General features: G+C 39.7%; 1 protein-coding gene across 1 annotated transcript; it reads left to right on the top strand.

Moving 5' to 3' along the window:
• The first annotated feature begins 6,718 nt into the window (after positions 1-6,718).
• Positions 6,719-10,675, top strand: LOC106080688 (uncharacterized). The gene is made up of 4 exons (XM_013242152.2): positions 6,719-7,118; positions 7,191-7,395; positions 9,361-9,480; positions 9,541-10,675. Exons 1-4 carry the CDS (start codon positions 6,761-6,763, stop codon positions 10,526-10,528), a joined length of 1,671 nt encoding a protein of 556 aa, XP_013097606.2. The 5' UTR covers positions 6,719-6,760; the 3' UTR covers positions 10,529-10,675.
• Positions 10,676-12,009: the final 1,334 nt, after the last annotated feature.

Genomic DNA, 12,009 nt, shown 5'->3' with positions numbered 1-12,009 from the left:
CACGGAAAAAGAGCCTCATTGAAGGAAGTGATGCTAATGCCCATCACCAGACATAGGAAAGTGCGAAAGGGGTGATATTTTATCAAATATATTTTAAGTTGCAATCTGGCGATTTGTAATTACCAGTTACAGGCAGAAGTAACTAGATGTCACCTTTGTATTGGAAGATATAAGCGGAAAGGATATGCGACTAAGAAGTGTCGCAGAACCATAGCTTCTTTGATCATCGTTATATAAGTTTCAGCCTTGGAGAAAATATTGATGTGGTCCCTAGGCTAAACAGAAGAAATGCCGACTGGGATACAAAGGAAGTGGAAACTGCGGAGGAGATAGACCTTATGGTGAAGCGGATTACGAAGGCCCTCAATAACCCGCTTGTGTCACCATGTCCTAGTGCCAAGCCAAGGGGCAAACAGCCACCGCTTTGGTGGACATCAGAGCTGATTGGTCCATGGAAGGGCTGCAGAAAACTCAACAGGGCGAAAGCCCCAAGCGCACCACACGATTGGGACTTCTATAAGGCTGAGCTAAGAAAATATTAGGGCGAGCTGAGAAAGGGTCAGAGCAAATCCTGGGTAGAATTCTGCAGCTCCGTGGAGAATACATCTGAGGCTTCTAGGCTAAGGAGGATTCTGTCCTCGAGATCTATTACGGTGGCGTATATTCAGAAGTTAGAGAATGTATGGACAATGTCTTGTGAGGAATCACTAGAACTACTCGTTGGTACACATTTCCTGGGAAATTCCCCAACGGACAACGAGGCGCCAGAAGAGGTTGTCACTGGTATGCATTCGTCGGAGGTTATTGGGGAAATTGTGCCTGAGCCGAAAATCCTTTGGGCGATAAGAAGTTTCGATTCGATAGGCCCTGATGATGTATCACCGGTTTAATTACAAGCTGTGTCTGATAGACTGTTTCCCTTGCTTTGGGAGATATACGCTGCTTGTATCAGAAGTCATATATACCTGTGGGACAGAGGGACACGAAGGTAATTTTCATTTCGAAGGCAGGAAATCCCTACCACACGAACACGAGAGATTTTCGTAATATTAGTCTGTCATCCTTTATGATGAAGACTCTTGAGAGGTTGATAGAAACATATCAGCAGCATATATAGTGCAAATTGCAAATTTTGCCCATGAACATTCTACTAAGGAACAGGGGCAAATTTCTCATATATCAATGAGTGCAGTCCGATCCAAGTTTAAGCTCAATGATAAGGGGCCTCCTTTTAATAGACGAGTCCGAACGGCGTGCCATAGTGCGACACCTCTTAGGAGAAGTTTTACATGGCATAGTACCTCAAAAATGTTGCGAGCATTAGGAGGGGAAACCACCGCTGAAAACTTTTTTCTGATGGTCTCGTCAGAATTCGAACCCAGGCGTTCAGCGTCATAGGCGGACATGTTAACCTCTGCGCTACGGTGGCCTCCGGAGCATATATATAGTAAAGGCAAATCCACTAAAACAGCCCTTCACAATTTAGTCAGCTACATAGAGGGTTCTCTCGCTGTCAATGAATATACAATGGTAGCACTTCTATACGTTGAAGGTGCTTTCAATATTGTAAAACCGACGTCAATCATGAATGAGTTGGAGTTTCTAGTCATCAACTCTACCTAAGAATGCTTGTTAATAACTTACATACTAAAAGATGAATTACGGCAGGTTTGGGATCTGTGGATATAAAAAGATGTGGCGGCAGAGGAACGCCTCAGGCAGGTGTACTGTCTCCTCTATTTTGAAATATAGTCATTAAGAATATGATCAGTGAAGCTGTGGTTATCCTACACTTTCCAGTCATATTTATATCCTATTGGCCTAAGACCCTAAATCGGAGGATCGGTCTATATGGCAGCTATATCCAAATCTGAAACGATCTGGACCAAATAACCGAAGGATGTCAAAGGACCTAACACAACTCACTGTCTCAAATTTCAGCGAAATCGGATAATAAATGTGGCTTTTATGGGCCTTAGACGCTAAATAGGACGATCGGTCTATATGGCAGCTATATCCAAATCTGAACCGATCTGGACCAAATAACCGAAGGATGTCGAAGAGCAGAACACAACTCACTGTCTCAAATTTCAGCGAAATCGGATGATAAATGTGGCTTTTATGGGCCTAAGACCCTAATCGGCGGATCGGTCTATATGGGGGCTATACTAAGATATAGTCCGATATAGCCCGTCTTCGAACTTAACCTGCTTATAGACAAAAAAAAAATCTGTGCAAAATTTCAATTCAATATCTCTATTTTTAAAGACTGTAGCGTGATTTCAACAGACAGACGGACGGACATGTCTAGATCGTCTAAGATTTTTACGCTGATCAAGAATATACTTACTCTATAGGGTCGGAAATGGATATTTCGATGTGTTGCAAATGGAATGACAAAATGGTGGGTATCGGTGGTGGGTATGGGGGGTTATCCCCTCCTAATGCTGGTGACATTTGTGAGGTATTATGCCATGCAAAAACTTCTCCCCACAGAGGTGTCGCACTGCGGCACGCTCTTCATTGAGCTTAAAACTTGAATTATTTATATGTGGAAGGTTTGTTCCTGTTCCTTAATGGAATGTTCATAGGCAAATTTACGTTTCCATAAACCGATCTAGGATTTTGACTTTTTGGGCCGCTAGAGGGCGCAATTATAACCCGATTTAGCTGAAATTTTGCATGATGTTGTTTGTTTTAATTCCAACAACTGTAATAAGTATGGCCTTTATCGATTCATATGCAGCTCCCATGTAAACTGATCTCCAGATTATACTTCTTGGTCCCCAACAAGGCCCAATTAGTATCCTATTTGAGTGAAATGGCCCCAAACCGGTTCATAACTTGGCAAAGCTCCAATAGCATAGTAGTATTTGTTTTCTATTATCGTTTGTTTGCCTATAAAAAGATATCGGGCAAAGAACTTGACATGCGATCCATGGTGTAGGGTGTATAAGATTCGGCCCGGCCGAACTAAGTACACTTTAACTTGTTTTATTTTTATTTTACTGAATTGATAAAAAATTTCGTTTTGTAATTCAAAACACATTTATAGCGATAGCCATAGACAAATATCAGGGAAATTATTAACTTTATTTTTTAAATTGTTTTGCTTAGATGGTTATCTAATCTATTGCACGGAAGATTGTTTCGATATGCATGTCATTCTACAAAAGGCGTAGACATTGATGGTAAAGAATTTAATTGAATATCTGAGAGAGTCATTTTCGTAGTGCCTAACACATTGGAGATAGTAAGAGCGTTAGCGTACTCAAAAATATGTGCAAATTTGTAAGAGATTTTTGTGAAAGTCATTCCCGTACTTTATTTGCCAGCAGAAGAGAGCGGGAAAGTGCGTAAAAGTGAGCAAAATTTTGAGAGTTTGGTAATAGGGAGCATGCAAATTTCTGCTGGAGGTTTTTTTCCATCAGTAATCTGTAACACTGAACAGATGATTTCTGAAAACAGTTGTTTTATTCAAATAAACAGCAAAAATAGTAAAGGCCACCGTAGCACAGAGGTTAATATGTCCGCCTTCGATGCTGAATGCTTGGGTTCGAATCGTGGCGAGACCATCATGAACATTTCATTAAAGAACGGGGGCAAACCTCTTACATATCAATGAGTGCTGTCCTATTCAAGTTTTAGTTCAATGATAAGGGGCCTCCTTTTTGTAGCCGAGTTCGAACGGCTTGCAGCAGTGCGAAACCTCTTTGCGGAGAAGTTTTTACATGGCATAGTACCTCATTAACGTTCCCATCATTAGAGGGGATAATATCCGCTGAATTTTATCTTTGATGTTCTCTTCAGGATTTGAATCCAGTCGTTCAGCGTCATAGACAAACATTCTAGCCTATGTTCTACAGTGGCTTCCTTTACATGAAAGATTTCAGCCAAATCGGATAGCAATTGCGTCTTGAATGGGCTCAAAATAGCAAATCGGGAGATCTGTTCATATGAAATCTGTATCAAGTTATAGACCGATTTGGGCCGCAGCTTATATGATTGTTGGAAGTCGTAATAGAACACAACTTGCAAAATTTCATTCAAATCGAATAACAAAAGCTACTTCCAATAGGTTCGAGAAGTAAAATCCGTAGATCGGTTTATATAGGAGCTAAATGATGTCATACAGCAATTCTGACCATACTTACCGCAGATGTTGGAAATGATAACAAAACATACCGTGCACAATTTCTGTCAAATCGGACGAAAATTAAGACATCTAGGGGCTCATGACATTTTAGGTCGATCTAGCCATGTCCGTCTGTCCGTCAGTACGTTTGTAGAAAGCACGCTAGCTCTCGAAGGAGTAAAGCTAAGCGCTTGATATTTTGCACAAATACTTCTTATTAGTGTAGGATAGTTGGGATTGTATTGTAAATGGGCCAAATCGGTCCATGTTTTGAAATAGCTGCCATATGGGTCTTGACTTCTTGAGCTTCTAGAGGACGCAATTCTTTTTCGATTTAGCTGAAATTTTGCACGTGGTGTTTTGATGTTACTTTCGACAACTGCGCTAGGTATGGTCTAAATCGGTTGATATTAAACCAACCTTGGGTCTTGACTTCTAGAGTGAGCAATTCTTATCCGATTTGGGTGAAATTTTGCAAGACTGGTAAGACTCCCAACAACTGTGCCACGTATAGTCTAAATCAGTCCATAACCTGATAAAGCCGCCATATAAACAAATTTCCCGATTAGACTTCTTGGGCCTCTAGATTGCGCAATTCCTGTCGGATTTGAATGAAATTTTGCATGACGTGTTTCGTTATGACTTCCAACAACTGTGCTTAGTTTGGATTAACTTGATATAGCTGCCATATAAACCGATTTTAGGTTTTGACTTCTTGAGCTTCTGGTGGGCGCAATTCTTATCCGATTTAGCCGAAATTTTGCATGAAGTGTTTTGTTTTGATTTTCAATATAGCCTGACTTTCCTGATATAGCTGCCATATAAACCGATCTCCTAATTAGACTTCTTGGGTTTCTAGAAGGTGCAATTCTTATAAAACATGGTTGAAATTTTGCATATATCGTTTTGGTATGACATCCAACAACTGTTCCAAGTACGGTCGAAATCGGTATATAACCTAATATATCTGCCATATTAACCGATCTCTCAGTTTGACCTTTTGAGCCTCTGGAGGGCGCAATTATTACTCTATTTGCCTGAAATTTTGAAGATGGTGTTTTTCTATGACTGATGTTTTTTTATTTGAAAATGTCATTCACAGAACTTGTTTAATCTAAACCATTATGGCAAATCTGTCCCCATTGTGCGACGCACCTGTTCGGCATTAGCTATATAACATGACTATCTGATGTAACTTGGACGCATGCAACTTAAATAAAACTAATAAAAGCGTGATAAGTGCGGCAGGACCGAATCTTACACCATCCTACACCATTGCATTTGCCAAGTTATTTGTCTGGTATCTCTTTATAGGCAAACGTAAGACAATTGGCAAGAATTGCTTTGTTATTACAGCTATATCAGATTATGGACCGATTCGGGCCATATTTGGCTTGGATGTTGGAGACCATAGTAGATATCATTGTGAAAAATTTGTGCCAAAGCGGATAAGAATTGCGCCCTATATGGGCTTAAGGAGTAAAATCGGGAGATTGGTTTACATGGGAGCTAAATCAGCTTATAGACAGATTCAGACCATACTTGGCACATATGTTGGAGGTCATAGTAGATGTCATTGTACGAAATTTCACCCAAATCGAAATTTCACCCAAATTGAATCGAATTGCTTCCTATGGGGACTCAAGAGATAAAATCGGGATATCGGTATATATAAGAACTATAAGAGGTTATGAATCGATTTACACTATACTTGGCGTAATTGTTGGAAGTCAAAACAAAGCACTTCAAGCTAAATTTCAGCCAAATCGGCCAAAATTGCCGCCTCTTGCTACTCAAGCAGTCAAGATCCAAGATCAGTTTATATGGGAGTTAAATCAAGTTATGGACCGATCCTGGCCATATGTAAAAGGTCCTAGAAGAAGTCGTTGTACGAAATTTAAGCTAAAAAGGATAAGATCTGCGCCCTCTAGGAGCTATATCAGATTAAGAACCGATTTAGATATATACTTATACTTGGCATAACTGTTGGAAATCAAAGCAAAACGCTTCATGCGAAAAATAAGCCGAATCGGTTAGTATTTGCTCCTTCTAGTGGCTCAAGAAGCCAAATTCCGAAATCTGTTTGTATGGGAGTTTCATCAGGTTATGAATCGATTTCTATCATACTTAACATAGTTGTTGAAGGTCATAACAAAACACCTCATGCAAAATTTCAGACAAATCAGATAAGAATGGCGATCTCTAAAGGATCAAGAGGTCAAGATCCAGGATCTGTTACTATTGCAGCTATATCAAAAGTTGGATCGATATAGCCCATTTACAATCAAGACCGATCTACATATATAGAAAGTATTCGTGCAAAATTTCAAGCCCCCATCCTTGTTCCTATGAAAGTTAGCGTGCTTTCGACAGACGGACGGTCAGGTCAACTCAGAATATCAAGACGATCAAGAATACATATACCTTTTTGGATATCAGAACAATATTTCGATGTGTTACAAACGGAATGACGAAATTAGTAATCCCCCATCCTATGGTGGAGGGCATAAAAGCGGAATGTGATTGGCAAAACAAAAAAAAAACAGTCAATAAATAAATATTCAAACACTCTTCAACGGCTGCTTCTCGGCTACTGTTTCATTTGTAGGTGAAGGTTTCAACAAAATGGTATTGCATCCATTGACGGAAAGTTACTACGATGCCGAGCAAAAGATATGGCGTGGGCCCCAACGCAAGGATATATACAATGCCGAGGTGACCTTGGGCGAAGTCATTTACGAGGTGTTGAAGAAGAATCCTCAGAAAATTATTCATATACAAGATGTTACAGGGGAGAGACTGACTTGTGAACAACTGCTCAATTATGCCGAGGCTTTAAGTAGAAGTCTCCTAAAACTTGGTTTGAAGTCTGGTGATGTAATCGGGTTGTATGCCAACAATTGGACACACGTGACCACTTTGATGTTAGCCTCCTTCCTCTGTGGCACTCCGGTGAATGCTCTATATCCGGGCTTCGACAAGGGTAAGTTGTGAAGATCGTTTTTTTTTTTTTTTTGTTGTTGGTATAAAAAAAGTTTTCTTTTATACCCTGCAGAAAGTGTTGCTTTAATTTACAAACTAACGAGGCCAAAAATAATATTTTGCGAGACTGACAATTATGGAATAGCTCTAAAGGTTAATGAGGAGTTGAATTTAAAGGCGCCCCTGTTTCTACTAAATGGAGAAAGCTGTGAAAAGGATCTTGGTCACATTAGAGATCTAATATCACTGGAGACGTGGGAGGAAAGCATCGATTTTAAGTAAGTAATAATTGTATATAGTGATAGAGATTGCATTTAAGCAACCAGTATGATGAGCATCGATCGCCACGGTTGCCGAGTTGGTGGAGTGCTCGCATTACTACTGCGTGGGCTGTGGCTTAAATTTCCACCAGAGACGATCATTATGGGAGCTAACGTATTGCACAATTAGTGAATTTTTTTTCATCAGAGAATGCGATGTTCGGAAATTAACAATGCTCGTGCAAGCGCATCAAATTTTTTGCTCTTTTGAGTCTTTATTTTTATACCCTTCACCATAGGATGGAGTTATTCTAATTTCGTCGTTCAGTTTGTAACACATCGAAATATTAGTCTAAGACCCCATAAAGTATATATATTTTTGATCGTCACGATTTTTTAAGTCGACCTAGCCATGCACTTCTGACTGTCCGTCCGTCTGTCTGCTCGAACAGACAACAACTTTCGAAGGAGCCAGGCTAGGACCTTGAAATTTTGCACAAGTACTTCTTATAAATGAAGGTCGGTTGTTATTGTAAATGGGACAAACCGATACATGTTCAAATATAGCTCCTATAAAAGCCGATCTCTAGATTATACATCTTGAGCCTCTGGATTATACTTCTTAAAACCTGATAAAGCTCCCTTATTAACCGGTTTTACAAAACTATTTCTTGACCTTCTAAAGGTCGCAATTCTTATCCGGTTTGGCTGAAATCTTGCACGATGACTTTTTCTATGACCTCCAATAGATGTATAAATACATCTATTAAATTTTCTAAAAAAATTTCGAAAAAAACCCACAGGCAAGGTGAGGAGCGGGCCAAAATTTAAGAAAACCCAAGCACTCAATATTTTCATTTAAAAAAAACATTTATTTTATGGAGTAAAACCACAATAAACCAAATACAAGTAAAAAGGCATTAAGTTCGGCCAGGCCGATCTTTGGATACCCGCCACCTCGGGTATATTTGCAAACCCTCTTTCGTTACAATCCGGTGAAAATTGGATAACGTTTGTACCCAAATTCGGCACGGTCATTGAATGGACTAATAAATAAAAGTCACACTGAATGGTCTAGTAAATAAAAGTCACATATTAGACACGTATATTGAAGTTCACGAGAGAAACCGTTGTACAAAATTTTAGCCAAATCGGATGAGTATTGCGCCCTCTAGATGCTCAAGTAGTCAAGATCCCAGATCGGTTTATATGGCAGCTATATCAGGTTATGTACCGATTTGCGTCATATTTAGCACAGTTATTGGAAGTCATAACAAAACACCTCGTGCAAAATTTCACCCAAATCGAATAGTAATTGCGCCCTCTAGCGGTTGAAGAAGTTAAGATCCAAGATCGGTTTGTATGGCAGTTAAATCAAGTTATGGACCGATTCTGACCATATGTATAGGGTCCTAGAAAAAGTATTTGTTCAAAATTTAAGCCAAATAGGATTAGATCCACGCTCTCTTGGGGCCCTAGAAGTATAATCGGAAGGTCGGTTTATATGGCAGCTATATCAGGTTATGTACCGATCTGCGCCATACTTGGTACAGTTATTGGTCAGTCATAACAAAACATCTCTCAGTCAAATCAGATAAGAATTGCGCCCTCTAGAGGCTCAAGAAGTCAAGACCCAAGATCAGTTTATATGGCAGCTATATATAAACATGGACCGATCTGGCCGACTTAAAATCCTAACGACCTCTACTAATAAAAAATATTTGTGCAAAATTTCAAGCGGCTAGCTTTACTCCTTCGAAGGTTAGCGTGCTTTCGACAGACAGACGGACGGACGGACATGGCTAGATCGACTTAGAATGTCATGTCGATTTAGAATATATATACTTTATGGGGTCTCAGACGCATATTTCGAGGTGTTACAAACAGAATGACGAAATTAGTATACCACCATCCTATGGTGGAGGGTATAAAAAGCTGAATGAAAGTTTCAGTCTTATACCCATTAACATATTTTTTTTCCAGATATCCTTGTCAGGACCTGAATGGAGATGATACGGCAATGATTTTATGCTCTTCGGGTACCACTGGCACTCCTAAAGGTGTTTGTTGTTCCAGTCGCGCTTTACTTAATCAAATGGTTTTGTAAGTATTGGTGTTAACTGCTGGTACACTTTGCAATCTATTTTGTTAAAAATTTTTCAGTCCGACCCTTAAATCAGACTCAGTGGTTTGCAGCTTCAGTACGTTGTATTGGGCCTCAGGCCTATGGACCCTGGTGGCTTCTCTAACGAACGCATGTCTTCGTATTGTTACCAGCCAACCCTATTCGTGTGATTATTTTCTAGACCTGGTGCGTCGTTACAAAATAACTCATATGATAGCAGCATCCGCCAATATGTCAGAGTTGAGCCTGTATGAGGATGTCAGTAGAATACAACAGTGCCTGGAATCCGTTGACACTTTGCTGGTAGGAGGTTCAAAAGTTCAGCTGGCTGTGCAAGAGAAAATGAATGAAATTTTATCCAGTAATACCAGAACACAGGGCTTCACTGTCTCCTATGGCATGACAGAGTTAGCGGGCATGCTAACCTCGAATGGTGGCTTCCCATCAAAGCGCTTAATTGGATCTGAAGGAAAATTGGTAGCCAACAAAAAAGTTCAAATTATCGATAAGCAGGGCCATCCACTGGGTCCCAATGAACATGGTGAAATTTGTATAGCCATGCCTTATAGGTGGGCGGGATACTTCAACAATGAGCAGGCCACTCGCAAAGCAGTGCAAGGCGATTGGCTGCATACCGGCGATGTGGGTTTCTTTGACACCGAGGGATTTTTGCATGTTTGCGCTCGTGACAATGACGTCTTCAAGTCTAAGAATTTCCAAATATATCCGCAGCTTATTGAGGAAGTCATTTGTCGCATACCGGGTGTGGCAGAGACTTGTGTTTTTGGAATTCCCGACTTTGTGGCGGCAAATTTAATAGCCTGTGTGGTAGTGCGCACTGGCAATGACATTGGCTTGCATTTGACGGTCAAAGACATTGAGCAGCATGTCAAGGCTCATATGGGTAGCATGTATCACCTTAGTGGTGGCGTTTATTTTGTGGATGTCATACCAAAAACAGGTTCAGGTAAAGTACAAAGAGCCAAGGTCTTGGAGCTGGTACAGAAACTAAAAGACCTCAAATGAAATCCAACCTTCCGGAATAAGTATTGTTATGTATAATTTGTATGTTAAGCCTATCGTAGAGATTGCATGAATTTGCGTGATCTATTGTAATTTGTTTTTATGAGTTAATAATAATAAAAGTTAAAAAATTTATCTAACTCACACAAATCTGTGAAGTAAAACGATTTTGATACCCAACCGAATAACTTGTTTTGGAAAGCTTTTCAACAAGGCGAAGGCCATAAGGGACCACAAGGACTGGAACTCATGTAGATGGGTTGAGTCCATGAAATACATCGATAAGCTTAAGTGATCCTGAATACATTTAAATTTTGACTACGGAGCTTAATGGAGCTTGTAACGAAAACCTCTAGTCTGTGTAACATTCTGATCTTCATCACCGATTATCGACTATCGGAAGACAGAAAATGTATGGGAATTACCTCGCTAGGAAACACTGGAATTACAATACTAATGGTTAAACATTTCCTCCGGCATGGAGTGTAATTAACTATAGAGAGGAAAGCGCCACAAATACTCGCATTCAAGTTTTCGACTTTAAAGTTACCATTACAATTAAAAACCAGTAAGGAATGGCTAAAGTCGGGCTATATGGGAGCTATATCGATATCTGAACCGAATTCCATGAAATTCACCAGTAACATCGAGATTCATAAGAAAATCCTTCCTGCCGAATTTCGAGAGAATCGGTTAACAAATGACCATTTTATTGCTGTATTACTGCAAATCGAACGGACATATATATGGGAGGCATATCTAAATCTGAACCGATTTCAATAAAATTCACCAGCGATATCCTTTCTACCAAATTTCAAGAGAATCGCTCTATAAATGACCATTTCATTGCTGTATTACTGGAAATCGGACGAACATATTTATGGGAGTTATATCCAGATCTGAACCGATTTCTTTAAAATTCACCAGTAGTATCGAGAGTCAAAAGAAAATCATTCCTGCCAAATTTCTAGAGAATCGGTTAACAAGTGACCATTTTATTGTATTATTACTGCAAATCGGACGAACCTATATATGGAAGCTATATCCTATCTGAACCGATTTTTCCAATTTCAATAGGCTTCGTCTCTACGCTGAAAAACATGTCCATACCAAATTTGAAGACGATCGGATGAAAATTGCGACCTGTAGTTTGTACACAAATTAACATGGACAGACGGACAGACATAGAAAGTGATTCGATCAGTATGCTTATCAATGGGTCTATATCTCTTCCTTTTGGGTGTTACAAACAAATGCACTAAGTTATAATACCCTGTACCACAGTAGTGGTGTAGGGTATAACTAAACAAATAAAAAGGCGTTAAGTTTGGCAGGACAGAACTTAGGACACCCACAACCTCGGGTATATATGTAAACCACCCTTCGTCAAAACCCGGTGAAAAATGCATACCTTATGCCTCATAGCAGCTATATCGAAATATGTTGCGATTTGGACCAAATACTAATAAGTACAAGTCATTGTT

Source organism: Stomoxys calcitrans, chromosome 5, assembly GCF_963082655.1.
Source record: "Stomoxys calcitrans chromosome 5, idStoCalc2.1, whole genome shotgun sequence".
NCBI classification, from domain to species: domain Eukaryota; kingdom Metazoa; phylum Arthropoda; class Insecta; order Diptera; family Muscidae; genus Stomoxys; species Stomoxys calcitrans.
The sequence above is the reverse complement of the archived record's forward strand: the minus strand, read 5'-3'. Positions and strand labels throughout refer to the sequence as shown.

Coding starts and splice junctions, on each gene's coding strand:
- LOC106080688 (XM_013242152.2), top strand. CDS start 6,761: ATGGTATTGCATCCATTGACGGAAAGTTACTACGATGCCGAGCAAAAG. Junction 7,119..7,190: donor ATATCCGGGCTTCGACAAGG/GTAAGTTGTGAA, acceptor TATACCCTGCAG/AAAGTGTTGCTTTAATTTAC. Junction 9,481..9,540: donor TTACTTAATCAAATGGTTTT/GTAAGTATTGGT, acceptor AAAATTTTTCAG/TCCGACCCTTAAATCAGACT.